At 46.2% G+C, this 16,930-nt stretch overlaps 1 protein-coding gene across 2 annotated transcripts in view; it reads left to right on the plus strand.

Moving 5' to 3' along the window:
* The first annotated feature begins 417 nt into the window (after positions 1-417).
* Positions 418-16,930, plus strand: part of LOC144931669 (arf-GAP with GTPase, ANK repeat and PH domain-containing protein 1-like) — a 170,651-nt gene continuing 154,138 nt past the window's right edge. For both annotated transcript variants that reach the window (XM_078855828.1, XM_078855837.1), the window contains exon 1: positions 418-1,193. In XM_078855828.1, coding sequence (XP_078711954.1) covers positions 1,028-1,193 — 166 coding nt within the window. In that variant the 5' untranslated portion in view covers positions 418-1,027. The remainder of the gene's footprint in view (positions 1,194-16,930) is intronic.

The raw sequence follows: 16,930 nt of genomic DNA on the forward strand, positions 1-16,930 counted from the left end.
CAGGTTTTTTCGGTAAAGTCACGTAGGTAAAACATTAAAAGTAATGAAAGTAAAATAAAACAAAACAAAAATAAAATTCACGACGTTTCGGAGTGTTTGTTTAAGATATGATGCATATCATATCTTAAACAAACACTCAGAAGCCTTGTTTAACCGGGTGAGAGCCAATTATGGCGGGTTATATATGCTGTATATAAGTACAATATATCAAGAAAAAAACCATACAATAGTTATGTAACTTCCCTCCGAAGCTCCGATAATCCACGCAGATCACGCAAGCGAACACCACCACCGCGGGTGACCCTTAGCACAGACAGATTGCTGACTTGCGTATTTGTAACTCGATTAAGATGCCGGTGAAGACCCCCCCTCCCGACCTCCCTTGCAGATGTTTACAAGAACAGCAGAGCCGGTGACATATTCACTCGCCTGGTTCAATAAAGAACATCACTCATTCTCTTCGCCTCTCTCTCTCTCTTCATGACGTCAGGGTGAAGAACAATCCCGGCGTCACTTCCCCGGGCTGTGGGAGGAGAGAGAGAGAGGCGAGGAGGAGGACGTGTCCCGCCCCATGCACATCCCAGCATCGCACAACATCACCACCCACACAGCCTCGCGAAGACGTACCCGGGGCTCGGCACGCCGGGGGCTGTCCGCGTGTTCCCGCTGCCGGGCACTGCTGCTGCTGTCTCTGTGTGGTTGAGACAGCTGATGCTACTACTACTGCTTGCTGTGGATGTTGTACCAATACCGGTACTGATCGTTGTGGGGACTGTGTAGGAGAGCGGGCGGGCGGGCAGGGGGGGGGCTGATTATTTTAACGCGGGGCACGAATCGCATTGACATGCGGGGCTTATTTCGCTAGAGCCTGCCCGAGAGCGGATCGACACCGACTGCGTCGTTACGCACGCCGCCTCTCTCATTTATACCGCGCGGCTGTTTAGACAGCCTGACGGCGACGAGAAACGAACAGAACAGACCAGACGGACACCACCCCTCGTCGGGACGACACCGCGATAGGGGAGAGATGAATTTCCAGCAGCAGCAGCTGTCCATTTCGGGTGCCATTCGCTCCGAGATCCAGCGCTTCGAGAGCGTCCACCCCAACATCTACGCCATCTACGACCTCCTGGAGCGGGTGGAGGAGCCGGCCGTGCAGAACCAGCTAAGGGAACACGTCATCTGCATCGAGGGTGAGTACTCGCTCCCCTCCCTCCTCTACCCTCTCCATCTCTGGATCAATGAGAACAGATCCCGCAGCTTAGGGCACGAGTCTGACGCCCCGCACACCGCCTGTCCCATTCCGTATCGTCATTGCTGATTTTCCTGTCCGTCACCTTGCCCCCCCACATCATCCCAGGAATCGCGACGCAATCCTGCGATCTTCGTGTGTCAATCCTGCCTTGAGTATGGAGGAACCCATCCGGATGTCCTCTTGATTGTGATCACAGTGTCCTAGCTCGCGAGCTCGCGTGTGGAAGAAGCTCGCATCAGAGTCAAGGGGACATCATCAGCGTCTGGTCCGTGTTGCGTGGATCACTGCGAGTCTGCAGCACAAATCCCCACTAGGATGTGTCCACGGCCATGGTGACACCGTGAGAGCGACCCCCGTGGTGTGAACCCCCCCCCCCCCCGAGAGATCAGGGACACCGCGTTCAAGGACAACGCGGATTTGTGGCGACGATCCTGTGGGTAGCAGATGGCAATGCGGCAAAACCCCCATAGTCGCACTGAACTTCGACTCTGTCGCGTCTGCGCTCTCCGCCGTCACCGACCCGCACCGACTAGTGTGGTGAAGTATGGTCAAATAACCCATACAGCCAGCCTGGGCTGACGAAAGCGTTGTATGTACATGTGCAATAATTACTCCGGGTAGCCGCAGCCTTCCATGAACCTTGCAATCCCGACGCTCCGATGCTCGTTTCCAGAGGTTATTGTGGTGTACAATTCCCTTGTTTGCATTCCAGTCCAGGGTTGCAGGAACATTGCAGATAATTCCCAACGCTGGTATCTCGATTCCAGGAGACATCCACGCAGTCCACGATTCGACTCTGCGTCTCCGACCTTGCTCTACTTGCACAGACCTCATTCCAAGTCTTCTACACCCCCCCCACCCCTTTTAAATGTCTTATCCGGTCGAGAGTTACAGCGCCCCCTCCCCCACAGATCCTGACATAATCCAGGCTGGGTCTCGGGGTTCCAGGAACCTCGTCCACAGTCTAACGCAGTGGTTCTTAATACGAGGTGCACGCGCCTCCCTCTCTGGGGGTGCGAGGCATGGCCAGATTTGTTTAGAAGATACATAATCGAAACACAAATTAGGCACGCGCACGTCAGTACAACTACTTTGTTTCATCAAGCCTCTGTATTTATTAACATTCTACATTATTTTTACGATTGAAAACCAAAGGGGTGCAAGGATGCAGCAACGGTTAAGAACCGCTGGTCGAATGGATCTGTTCAATCCCAGAGCCGACCTCGGCGTTCCAGAGTCCCAAGGACCCCAACACAATCCCAGGGACACATGGCAAGGGCCGTCATTCGGTCCGTGCCCCGTGCTTGTGTTCCACGTGGGGCTCTTCGCTTTGTCGGCGTGGGAGATGCGCGGGAGACGCGTGGGAGACGCACGGAAGACGCTGCGGCGAGGGTTGCTGCTGATGATGATGATACAAACGTTGCGCATTCGTATGCGCGGCGGACTCGCCGCCGCAGTGAGGGTGCGCCGTGCATGCGTGCGCTCGCTGTGACATTTCACAAGGTTAACGCCACGAGTATTACACCCACACGTCCAGACCTGTGTAGTAGGTGCGTGCGAGTGTGCCTGCTCGTGTGAAAGTATCACATTGTGCGTGAGTTGTGTGTCTGTTCGTGTGTACACGCGCGCGCGTTTCAATGCGTGTGTGTCTCGATGCGTGTGTGTGTGTGTCTGTATGATGCTCGCTAACAGCACTTGCTTCTACAGCCTGTTTAAGCTATATGGGGGATTTTTGTGTCTGTGTGGGAATGGCATTGTGCGTAATTGTGTGTCTGTGTGAATGTGTTGTCAGCGTGTTAATGTCTGTAAATGCACGTGTTTGCCGCTGTGTGCCTACGAATGTGTAATTGTCATTGTGTGTGTCTGTCATTATCAGTCTGCGTAATTGTGTTTTCTGTGAGTGTTATTATGAGTGTGCAATTGTGTATCTGTACGAGTGTGTTACAGTATTGTCAGTGTCTACGGTGTGTGCGTCTCGTCAGTGTGTGTCAATGTCAGTTTGTGTATCGCGTGTTTGTGTCTTTTTGTGCCAATCTGTATGTGTGGCTTTCATTGTCACTATTTGTATCTATGTGCACCAATGTGTGTTTCAACATGTGTATGTGTGTCATCTTGTCTGTTTATCAAGTGTGTTGCAATGTGTATTTCAGTACGTATGACGGTGTCTCATTGTGCGTGTGTAAATGCGTGTACATCAATATACTGTATGTGTCAACTAGTTCAACTACTTTGTGTCAGTGGGTTTGTGATAGTGGGTATAATGTATCAGTTTATCAGTATGTGTCGTGTTGCGTGTGTGTTTACGCGACTAGGTGGGTGACATTGTGCGTGCGATTCCTTCAAACACAACAAATTATGACCTGGGTTTTATTCCAGACCATGAGCTACCTGGCTGGGGCCTTCCCTGGGTTGACTGACTAAGCCAGTGGTAATTAACCTCTATTGCAGCCTTGCATCCCTTGGGTTTTCAATCCTAAATGTTTTTATAATGTTCATAAATACAGAGGTTTGATAAAAAAAAGTAGTTGCACCCCAGGTGAAGCACCATTGGACTAAGCCAATAATGAGTAGTATGGTGTGTTCATTAACATCAGCACTGTAGAGTTCATGTAAGTAAACCAGTGTCCAGAGAGAATTCACATATGTAGGATGAACTATTAATTTACGCACATACTGGTCTAGAAAAAAACCTACTTATACTGCTGCCTGGAGGCAGCTTGTTATCATTGCCTCCTGCAGGTACTCATAATATTTCCATTGTACGAGCAAGGGCCTGAAGCATTTTGGAATATTGGTGGATGTTAATACTGTATGCCTATATTTGTTGTACTGTAGAGACAAAGATTACAGTGATCCTGATTCAAAGTCATCACACTAACGTGTCTGCTCCTATGCATTTGGATCAAGGCCACCAAATTCTGGCATCGTGGGCCCAGAGGTGGTTGTTTGATCGAGACCTGAGCAGTGGAATGGTGTGATTGGCATGGGCCCTGGTGGAAGGATAGAAAAGGGCCCCCCTCCCACATCTCTCCACCCTTTGTAGCCCAGAACTTGGGCCCCTACAGGTTAAGGACCCCAGTGCAGATGCACCACCTGCACCCTCAATAGCTACGCCACAGGACTTGAGGTAAAGTATGTGTTTATGTATATTTAACTTATTTCGCACCATACGTAGCCAACCGTGCGAATCGGTGGTGCGGTTGATAGTGTATTAATTAAACCCTGGGCCTCATCATGACTCGCAAGGGGAAGCCACACCTCTGCGAGATTAGGAGAGCTGGGAATTAAGCTATGGTATAACTGGTGAGATGGACCAGCATATTGTAATTATATACTGTGCTGTGGAAGCATTACAATGAGTGATAGTGATTTTTTAAGACCTCGTCATTTATATGCCATTCAGCATGCTGCGCAAGAGTGTGTGCGTGTGTGCGCTGGTATTGCCATGGGTATGTGTTTCTAAGCCGTCATCTGTACTCATTGCAGATGCACAATGCACTTGATATGTAGCCCGAATACGCAATCCGTTAGGAGGATTCTGCCGCCTTGCGCTTCACTCAGCTTCTGTCTTGCAGCCGAAGGATGCCACCATACTGAACATGTAGTATTATGCACGGTTATGGACCATGTACTAGTCGGCAAAGAGGCAGAACGAGAAATGAAAAAAATATCTCTCGCCAGCGGACAAACGAGCAAGTACAAGATTCCCTTCCATTCTGCAAGCTTCGCGTGGAGAGGATTCATCTCCTCGACTCGCGCATCTCATACCAGCCCCATGGCTCTAGGCAATGCTCGTAATCCCTGCTACTGGCCAAACTATGAGCTCAGCTGCTCAACTGAGCTTGCAAGGAGATAACACCAGCAGTTGTCCAGTCTCAGCGCCCTTGGGATTTTGCTTGGCCATTTTACAAAGCAGTACACAGCTGCAGCGCTTGAATCCGCACAGGTTTTATACGTGGTTGTCGAATTGGTCCCCTGGGAGTGCCAATGTCCCCTGTACTGCACTAGTCCGGCATGGCGCAGTGTGAGGAAGGCAGTGCCTTGCATAGAGAGTGCCCCAGCTGTAGAACGAGCGGCACGCTTCCCAGCACCACAGCATTCTCCCACAACACAGCTTAATCCGCAGTGGGCAATTACATCATGGGTTTTGGTGTGGAATTGCCCTGTTTTATCCAGGCTTGTTATTTTTAGGCACCGATAATCTGCTAAGATTTTGATCATTAATTGTGCTAAATTGACCCCGGCCAGCGCTAGGCGGGGAGTCGCAAGGCATGGCTCCAGCCCTCAGCTCCCTTTCGAGAAGCAACCTTTGAGAAGAAATGGTCCCCAAATGCTAATTGCGTCGTTTCCAGTTAATTAAGCAGGAAACCACATGATCACTCAAGTGCAGCCCGTCACCTGTACGCTAATGGAACTACATTTTTTTGGGGGGGTTTGAATGTTGCTCCAAGCCTCCTGAAAGCCACTATGGGAATGGGTTTTACTTTACAAATCACTTTAAAATACCCCTAACCATATTCTTTTGAGGAATAAAATAAAATAGTATGCGATCACACAGCTAATGCACGCTGTACCCACATCATCATAATCATAAGCTGTCATGCGTGACTTAAGGAGTGAGTCCCGTGTGTCTGATAAGACATTAGAGCCAAGCTCCCTGCTTCTATGGAAAACTTTCCTCTTAAATGTCCATTCATTTACGATGAAGAAAAGAAAACTTACGTGACCTCGACATATTGGTAATACGTCGAGGTCACATAAGTTCAATAATACTGCTCATTAAAAACCCTGGGGCTTTTTGCATCAGTGTTTTTCATGGGGAAGATGTGTTGACACCGTACAGCATCTCCTTGTGGCTACATTTTGTCTTTTGTATACGATACTCTACTTTCAAAACACATTGTGGTCTAACCTTTTGTGCGCAATGCAGTCTTTCACTTGTGCTAGCACTGCATCCGGACTCATCATGCGCTGCGTATACAATGGGGGCATTGCACGTGTGTAAACCAGCACTCTGGTGAGTCGCTCAGCTATTGAAAGACTCTCAGCCCACAGGGCTGAGGTTGCCTGTAGGGGACAGTACACCAAGTAGGTTGTCTCGATTTTGAAATGCATTTAGTTGACCACATGGATATGTTCTGTTTCTTTCAGTTCGCTATCACATACCGAAACACTCAAGTCAGGTATTGGCCTCAAACTTATTCCTAACACTCAATGAGGCATTTCTGAGGAAGTAAAAGCCATTGATATTGCAAATTGACTTCCTGCAATGGTGGATAAAACCACTCACTGTAGGCTGTGTGCTTGAGTGGCAACACACTGTTCAGTAACTGTACTACGTGTAGCACGCATTTGACGAGCGTGAATTCATTGTTTCTATTGGTTTCATCACTATCATACATTAATTATGAACGAGTCAATGTATGCACATGCATCGTCACGTGTGATGCTTGCAATTTCTTGGCCGGAACATTTCATTGCATGTACCTGACAAAAAGTAAGACTTGTTATTGCAACAATAATACATTAATGGATTGTTTTTCTGTCCAACCCTTTTTAAGCAGTGCTCTGCATTGGTGCTTTGGACAATGCATGAATGTGTGTTTTTCACGTAGGTGGAAACTGGAGTACTTGGAGATAACCCATGCACACAAGGGAACAGCACTCAAATGTTCACACAGATGGGTCACAAGCCTTCTTGTTGTACTGACTACCATCATCTGGCAACCTCACGACCCAGCGGCTTTGGGAGTTTTGTAAATATACGTGATCCACCAACCCTTGCCTCCAAATATGCTGGATTCCATGTGTGCTTCACCACCCTCATTAGGAGGTAGGGAGGAGTGCTCCACTCGTGCATGTGAATATTGGTCTGTGCGGTCGCGCGTGTCTGGGCTGCTCTGTTAGGTAATGTTTCTCTGTAGGTACTGATTTCAAGTTGACTCACGATGCAAACAAAACCCATCGAAAAGTCGAGCAGCTGCCTTCTGCTGGGATTGTTTGTGCGAAATTGTTTTCATTTGTTGAAGTGCTCAATATTTTTTACATTTTAGGAAATGCTGAAAAAAATGCCTTTATTTATATTTGCAATATCTTGTTGGGGAAAAACAACACTAAGGCATATTCGGAAGGTCGCCCCCATTACTGGTAGTGAAAATGCAAACCCCCATTAACTACTGCAGAGTTGAAAATGAGGAGTTTGATGTTAATCGACCCCGCTTAGTCGGAAAAGACAACCCGTTCTGATTGTAGTTCGTGGTTCGTTGCTGTGACCACTACTTTCTTGTGCACCCGACGATGGCTGTCGTGTTCAGACCTCGACAATTGCATGGCCAGGACGGGGATGATTATACCGAAGCCAAAAAGGCAGCCCGCGTGAGTCCGAGTGTTCGTTGTTTTGGAGTGTGTTGTGGCTGATTGGCCAGGTCTCCATCGAGACTTAAGATCGATGGCCAGAGGGGTGCAATTAATGGCCCCAACACTTGATGTTTTCCCCGACAATGCGGGAGAGGGTGCGGTGCATGTCAAGTCTAGGCAGGGAGCAGGCTCCTTGGGGTGAGCACGTCCATGTATACTCCCAGTTTCAGATTGTTCAACCTGACGAGCGTGCACAACACATACACCCACGCGGTGTACCCACGCACACGTCGTTTTCTTGTGTATGGCGGGCAGTTGATCGACATTGTATCCTCACGTCGAGGTGGGTGGGTGAGCCAGTGGGCGATTTCAAGAGCAGCCTCACGGGCACCGCTGATGCTGCTGTGCGAATGATAGAAGCCGGCAGTGGTGTTACCACGTGGTCCGTGCTTTTAAATGGGTGATAGCAGTCCCGCTGTGGGCTATTCTTAATTGTCCAATAGTCTCGGGGGTAGCCGCATCTGCTGTGTGATGTACTCACACACACACACACGTACATCAATCCACACTCACATTTCCACCTGCCTATGTAGCCATAGATACGGTCGGAGCAAGTGCCGTTAATGCAAGGACCAATTATAAACCGTCAGGGTACAACATTGGAGTATGGAGGCAACAGCATGCCTGGCCTTTCCGTCTACCTCCTCATTGCAGATTTTTCAGTGACTGCACCGGGTGGCCATTTATGGCTGAGTTGATATGGGTGAGGCATTTAACAGATTGTGCATGGCCAGAAATTGCACACACATCGTTCGGGTTGTAGTGCTGGTGCACTAAGCGCAGTACTGTACTGCCACCACCCAAGAATCCATATGCGGAGAGAACAAGAAAACATGAACAATTCCACATTTACAAAGACCGTTGTGCGTCGATGTTCCACTGCTCTAATCTTATGCATTGTATTCACAATTGGGTACCATTTTTGAAGAATTGTCATTGTACGCTATTCCTCACCTCATCCATTGTAAACGTGGCTTCTGGCAGACCTTAATTCTGGTTTGGCAAGTGCATTTTAAAAAAAAAGTTGTAATCGTCAAGCATGTGCAATCGAGAACATTGTATATATGTTTCCCAATGTTATTGACCAATTCAGTAAATCAATGGAGGCACACCCATAAATGCCTGGCCATGCTAATCTAACCATGGATGAGAGCACACCTGCTGCTTGAGCCAATTAGTGGAGGGATCAGCAAAATCAAAGAGTGGTAGCCGCAAATGCTTCTCAGCTCCCACATCATTGGGCTGAATATACTTCACCAGTGCTGCCATCTGAAAAGCCTGGCCTTTAGTGGACATGTGTGATAAGCCAACGTTCTGTAGAGTGGCCCTTCTCAGCAGATAATTCCTTGTCATTTGCAAAGTCCAATCATTATTACACTTTGGCACATTCACGAATGTGCTCTGCTAACAAAGACCGTTAGTTGATAAAAAAGGGTTAATTAATTATGGTGGATGCTGCACAGTGCAATTATGCATCAGTGCATCATAAAAAAACAATCCTCACAGTGGCTCTCACACTCTTTGCGTTGGTTCTTGCCAGGAACATGTGGACCTTCACGTGTAACCAACTCTAGCTTGCTGATGATTTCTAACAGCATTGTCCAGGCCTATTGTGTTGCAAATTTTCCAAATGGAAAGATTGACCTTAAAGACCTATTGGCCCAAAGGTTGATAGTTTTTCCTTTCAGCAAATTAATTTCTTGTTTTATACTGCCGTACTCTCTGGTTCACAGCATCGTCCTCATGCTGTTTATTCTGGCGGGCATGGTTATTTATATGGATAAAGGTGCTAAAATGTTCTTGGGGGTGGGCTGAGCTCAGTGCCTGCAGGACGTGTTTGCTCGGGTTCTGTCGCTGATAATGTCACGTGTCCCCAAGGCCTGCTGCTTCTTCGCGCTGCTCAGTTGCAGTCCGGTCATGCCACACGCGAAGCATAAATCTGCGCACGATACGCATGCGTGCTTGCCCGTCTGTCCATCTCTCCTTCTGCGCCGCCATCACTCATCCCTTGGCTTTGTGTTTGAATGCAATGAGGTTATGTGAGCTTGACCATTGTTAACAGGCTGTCACTGGCAACTCTGAAATGCTGAAAATAGGACTGAGATCCACAATAATGGACATTACATGATCAAAACGGTGTCGTGTATTCTAGAATTAAAGTAAATTATGTAGATGTATAGCTGCCCGACTTGTTTTCGGGATGTTTGGCATTATGTCCGAAAGTTTACTCTGCTTGCTGAGAGCTATAAATCAAGAACGTACAAGCACGTTGAGCGAAATGTCAGACAGCATGTTGAACAACATGCGCTATAAAATCTCAGAGACATACAGCACCACGGCAAAACTCCACAAAGTCATGCTGTACGTAGCTGTGTTTTGAACCAACTCATTTTGATCCCATTCAGTGTTTTGTTTACTGCATGGAAGGTGGTGGCTCTTGAGGCGAGGGAGTTGGGATAATGATGCAGCGTGTTGCTTTAGGGATTAACACCGAGTGAGGGGTGAGGCAGCTTCGTTAACTGTTGGGGGAACTGATACATGAACTTTGACAGGTACAGACTCGTGTGCGTATATATCGGGAGCAGTGGCGGCTCCTGCAAAATCTCTCAGGGGGGGCAAATGTCTGGATGATTGATAAGGATAAGGTCCACCCATGCAATGGATAAATTAACAGCTTAAGCATGTAAAGGCAACTTCACTTCTTTAATATTAATGAAAAATAAAGTGACTCTTACAATACATCTTGTTTGTTTCTATACTCACTATTAAAACAAACCACTCAAGTTTCTTTTATTAAAGATTCCACTAGGTGGCAACAAATTATATTGTTGGATGAAACGTGCTTACGTATGATGACGTAAGCACGTATGATGACGTAAGCACGTTAGGGCGAGCCCTCCCGGAAGCCATAGAGAATGCATTGCAGCGCCCCCGTTCGAAAAAAAACATCTTTGAATGTAAGTCTATGGGACCACTCGGGGCGATTCTCAGCTGGAGGGAAATCGCCCAAAAAGAGGCGGTACTCCACAGAACGTAGCATGACGCTGATTGGACTATATCCAGAGGCACAGTGACGGCTAGCGTGACTCTGTGGTTGAATGACATTGGTGGTGCGTCGCCCAATCGCCCTAATGAAGAAACCGCCCCTGATCGGGAGGTCACTTGTCTTAAAGAAATGTATTTTTATAATGAGCTGGTACACTCACACTATTTGCAAATTGTGAGTACTTTTTTATTAAACAATGCTTTCTTATCATGACTAAAATCTGCATTTAAAATGAACGGGTCCACAGGAGGAATCTTCACAATGTTTTCCTGCCACTGTCTGCCTCGATTCGTCTTGGCACACATTGTGCTGCCCGAGCTTTTATTGTATGACATTGCCCAGTGGCATGCACTCTGTCACTTCGAATAAGTGGTTGAAATTTTAATATATTCTGCGGCAGTGTTCGGATTGTCATTGCCGGCAAATGACCGCACGTGTGGTTCAGTAGTTCTTCGCTTATATCAATCGCTGTTTAATGCTGTAGACTTTATTGGCAACAAATACCATAGTGAGGTTGGGTTTTACCTTGAAATACCAGCTTAACAAGGGAATTGATTTTCGGTCCCCTGCGATATGAAATGCATTTCCGCACATTTACATTATTGTCGCTTATTGACGGAAGTGGTGGTGATTGACGCAATAATGATGACTACAAAGACATTTATTTTGTCCGTCGTTCTGAGTACGATCCAATATAGCGCACTGTGCCGTGAACGCAAGCCAACTCGTGGAGCTCAGATGAAATGCTTTGTTGCACTTGGCTTCCCTCACGTCTCACCTCCTCCACAGGATTTCGCAACACTTTCTGAGAGTGCGGGAAGCTCTTAGGATGACCACCTGCTCCTATTGCTCATCTGCATTCTGGCAGCATGGAGGAAACTGAGTTTAAATTGCATGCCAAAGGAGCGGCTGCTGTTTAAAGTTAAAGTGTGTCTCCGTGCTCAAACATTTGGTGAATCCTATCTCATACGGGAATAGGAATAATTTCCTATTACTATGCCAGGGATTGTCCTTTCTCATTTTCTTGAAAAATAATGGGTTGAGTTGATTAGTCACTGGAATTTAAACCCACGACCTGCTCGTTGTGAGTCCTGTGCTCTCATCACAGCACCACTCTGCTAGATCTCGCATTTACACCAGTTGTCTAATTTCAGCAACTTAATGAGGGTATCAGTTTTAACCAATGTGTGATTGGTACAGTAATGCCATTAGACAGTCAAGTAGAGTGTTCTATCAAATGTACTGTCATGTTACGTGATGTTATATTTTATATTTACGTTACCACGCTATTCATAATGGAGCATTGTTTATTTTTAAAGATGCCATAAAGGGCAAGTAGTTTCATATTCAAGTAGTTTGTTATCCTAAATTAACATTCATCGTCAATTATGATCATTTTCAATGTATTTGTTGCATTTTTTTAAAGAGAAAAACAAAGCATTAACAATTAGAGAAAAAAAAGCATTAACAATTATCTCCGAGCGGCAATCGTGGTGGAACACCCTCCCCACGCCCGCCTATCCACGCTCATTGTAGCTGGGGGTAGGCAGAGTGGTTTCAATCCACGGCAGCTCTCGGCGCACTTGAAACCGGCGAAGGAGCCGGGCGGTTTGCCGGGAAGGGAAGGTCTCCCCTTCCGCCCCATCTGTGCACTCCCAGCTCTGGGTCAAACAAAAAAAATCACCTCTTCAGCCATCTGTTCCAAAACACTTGTTTTATAATTATTATCATTACAACTACTACTGCTACTACAATTGCCACCAGCATTTTTCCCTTTGTATCTCTTGCCTACCACTTTGTGCCCAGAGATGATTATAGACCAATAGGTGTTTTGCTTTTTTGTGTACTGTCATTGATGGGTGTAGAACATTCATCTCCTATTTTGTGTTCTAGATTTGAAGCTTTCGTGACTGCAATGATTCATACTCTTAGGCTTTTTCGGTAAAGTCACGTTGGTAAAAAATAAAAATAAAAATAATAGAAGTAATAATATAAATAAAATAATGAATCACGACGTTTCGGAGGCAACACAAGTCTCCGTCATCAGGTGGGACCGTCACAGCTAAAATTACTATTTTGTGAGCCAAAATCAAGAGGCAGCACAAGTTTATTTGGCATATACTGGATGGGGCTTAAACCCAGAGCATGGGAGATGTTGGCTAAGAAAACCCACACATGGGCATTAGTCCACTAAACCACTTAAATGAATGTGCGTGTCCCAGTTTCTACTGCAGCCAGAGATTGCTATGTATGATTTCCATGTTACAAACCTTCAACATTAACCCACAGAATAAATTACAATGCACTCAAAATACTGTATAAGTGCAGTTGCAACATAAATAATTAGCGAGGGCTGCCTTGTTAAAATGTCTTCCTCATCATGTTGCATGACCGTGTGTCTGAACAGTTTTGTCTTGAAAACTCCTCTGATTTGGGTTTTGGCACGTGCCGCGAAATGATTGAGCTGGAATTGGTTGTCGGGCATTTAAGCCTTTTCAAGCCATCTTCTCTGTTTTATCAAGGCACGCTTGAGTGGCTGCCACTGTGCATTGTACCGTCACATTTGTGTGCCCCATGTGGACGCGGTGCCTGGGATGCAGCACTCCCTGTTGTGAGAGAGCACATTTTAGGCTCTGCCTGGCAACAAAACCAAGACGAGGGCGCACATCGGTGAAGTGAGTGCTGAGCACTGATACAAGGCTCACGAGGCAGCGTGCCGATGATCCCGCACTCTGACGTCAATTCAGGCGACGTGTCCCACACGTGCAGCGTCCTAGTGTGCCATTCCAATGCCCTGTTCGCCACGTGTGAACTTGCTGTACCTGGCACTTCGTACCGACCACAGTGATTGGCAAGTTGCGCGAGATTGAGATATTTAATGTTGAGTGCAGAACGTCAAGTGCAGTTATTATATGATAAGTCAGCGTGAGGCAGTGCTCGTTGTTGTTCATCATCATCAGCCATGGCCAATCCACTGCTGGATGAAAGCCTTCCCAAGCTGGTGCAATCTCTCACGATTATTTCTCTTGTAAGTGGGAAAAATCCAGCAGCACCACAGCAGTCTCTTCATAAGACAGTCACGGTTGACTTTCTGCAAATTGGTACCTATTTTATCGACCCTGCAGGGATGATGGGAAGTGGCAGATCCCCCAATGGGATTTGAAACTCGGGACATTCCAGTGATCGGTCCAGAGCCCTCCCACCGGCCAGATGATTAACATCTGTCATCTAAAATCACACGCGATTTTGTGGTGTGTATGTGTTCTCAATGGCTGAATTATTTTAAAACCGATATGAATGGCCTTTGAAACATGATCATCGGTGTCTAACAACTAGGTAGCAAACGAAGGACCTTCGGATGACACTTGTAGCTGTCGTGAGACACAATGCGTTCTGCGGGATTTTTGCCCCACCTGGGAGATCCGATAGGGAGAACTCATCATGTATTGTGCACACAAGAATGTTTCATGCGCACACACGCGCGCGCCACTGCCGTGGTGGATTGGGTGCGTAGATGTTGATCAGTGGCACTTGTTCTTGAAATCTCTTGTGTCCAATCTCCGTCATAATCCTGGCCAGATAGAATCCCTGGTTGTGAAGATGTGATCTGTTACACACGGAGTTTTTAATGTCAACTCATCACTGAAAACATAGCACGGTAATGCACTGCACTGTGCTGGCTGGGTGACAATCATGGTTATTGATGCTAGACTCACAAATGCAAGATCGTGTGTGGTAATCTGAAGTTGTGAGTGGTAATCTGAAGTTGTGAGTGCTTATCTAGGTCACTGGCTAGCTCAGCCGATTATCCATATTGGGTCATTAAAATTCGTGCCAATTTGTGTGATACATCGACAGTGGTTGTCTTCTAGATGAACTGGGCCCTGTCATAGGAATGTGGAATCTGTATAGTAAGCTCAGGTCTGCCGTTCCCGATGAGCTTTGCCTCACAGAACCTGAGTGTTTATTTGTTTTTGTTTTTACTTTGTCACATTGAAGCCCATGCCGCCTTGTGAAGGCTTTACAGCTAAACCCAAGGTATTTTTGCTGACATCTGTATTCACAGCTGTATTTCACTGGTAAATATTAGTGTTTCAATAGCAGCAGCCCCCACTACCCACACAGTGCATGCTCACAGATGCAGATAAATATCTAATGAGAAAGTGTGAGAATGTATAAGAGAAATGTTTAATGTAGACTGAACACTGTATGTGAAACCCAGCCTCAAATACTGGCATTGTAATTGCCACATTTTTACGTTGGCAGGAATTGTGGCCGGAACTATAGGGAAATCAATGCAGTCTGAGAAAGAAAATCAAGGCGGCAATCATATGGACTGTCGGCCTTTGTTAAGCCATGCTTGTGCATTTTTAAGAACCCAATTTAGTAACTCATTATTTTAAAAGTTCAGGAGGCATTCAGGATTGTATATAATTTGTACATGGCCACTATAATAGATGTATATCTTCTACTCTAAGCTAGGACTTTTTAAAATGCATAGCACAGTGTGTTCAATCTGTAGAAATCCAGAAAACCTATGAGATGAATATTACTGATAATGTTAGGATGCGTTTCATGGCTGGTGTGTATATGCGTGCATTTATTAACATGTATGTATGTCCTGTATGTTGAACTTATTTTGCACCGTACGTAGCCAACCGTGCTAATCGGAGGTGTGATGACTGTTAATGGATACAGGAATTTAAAAAAAGATATGACAATTAAATAATATAACGAGTGAATAAAATATTTAACAATATTTAAAATGATCAAGCATAGATCTCCTTGATCATTTGAAATCTTGGTAAAAAGCACAAGAGATTTTACAGGTGCATTTATTATTTGTTTTCATGAACATTAATTAAAACGTCTCTATTTGTATGCTGCCACTCAGCTGCTGATTGCGGCTGAATTTGGGAATTTAGGGGCAATAATGTGGCAAGTTTGGTGTGCGTGCAGATTCCTGGAGTGCCAATCCCTATCCAACAGCGTGTTGTTATATGGGGGGGGGGGGGTGTATTTTCAGCATCAGGAATGTGAGCAGTTACCTCCTGGGTATTGAACACAGTAATTGGAGTCAGAAAGAGGATAAATTACAACGCGTACATGTGTTCAACTTTAAAGAGCCGTGCCGATGCGCGAGGGCTCAAATTCATCACTGTGCACAGGTACACTGCATATGTTCGTGTACATTGCCACTCATTAGTTTACAAATGCCTCTTAATGCTCTCAAAAAGTATCTCCCTGCTCAAATGAGAATTGTGTGGGTCATCCTCATAGGCACTCCTGTCCCAGCGGTGGATATTTTCTCAAGTAGGGCTCGTATCTACTGTTCAGTTCTTATTTTTCTACCCCAAAGAGATTATTGGCTGAGTTGACCCCTACATGGACTCGTACTTATATTTGCGAGTTGGTCACTTTGGCACAGTGTCATCTGGTAAGTATTGATCATCTGTGATGTGAAGTTTTATGGTGTCATTGGTAAATAGACATTTTGCGAGGATGATTTTGTATGCGGTTAGACGAAGTATTTTCTGCAAAAAGAAAAATCATTATTAAACAATCTTTTTCTTGTGACTGGAAAATGAATTGCACCCACTCTTTAAACAGACAGCCAATGTTCATCCTGATCAAAGAGTCCGCAGGAAATGCAAGAAATAACTGTTCAATAGTCAGATTTATTTTACACGTATAAATGTAACTTCATGGTTACGAGGGAAAATAAGCCAATTGTTCGGAATTCCGTTTTCCAGATATATGTTACAGTTCGTCGAGTCTCCGCACTGTCAGATTGCGTGATCATGTTTATCTGCGAAGCTGTCCACATGGGGATAATGGCCACCGGCCCTGTACCGACACCAACGTCTCCTGGGGGCCCACGTGCCAATTAGACGCCGCGCGACCGGCGTGCGGAACACGCGCTCCACTATCCCTCTCCAATTAAAGCCACGTTCGCCCCCAGCTCAAACCCCCCTTGATGGCTTGTCTGGTGTCCTCTCCACCAGAACGATGCCTTGGCGAGGGACTGGCCGCTTCACTGGCTCAACAACGCGGAAAATGCTATTTGTGCACAGGGCGGCGCGTCGTGGTGTTGATGCATGGAGATGGGGGGGGGCAGGGTCGGTTGGTAAGCAATCCTCACGCTGCTCCCTACCCTGTGCGCTCCCCGATTTGCACAAACATCCCCTCTGTAGCCCGACAGTGAAGAGGCA

This window comes from Lampetra fluviatilis, chromosome 1, assembly GCF_964198595.1.
Source record: "Lampetra fluviatilis chromosome 1, kcLamFluv1.1, whole genome shotgun sequence".
In the NCBI taxonomy this organism is placed as follows: Eukaryota; Metazoa; Chordata; class Hyperoartia; order Petromyzontiformes; family Petromyzontidae; genus Lampetra; species Lampetra fluviatilis.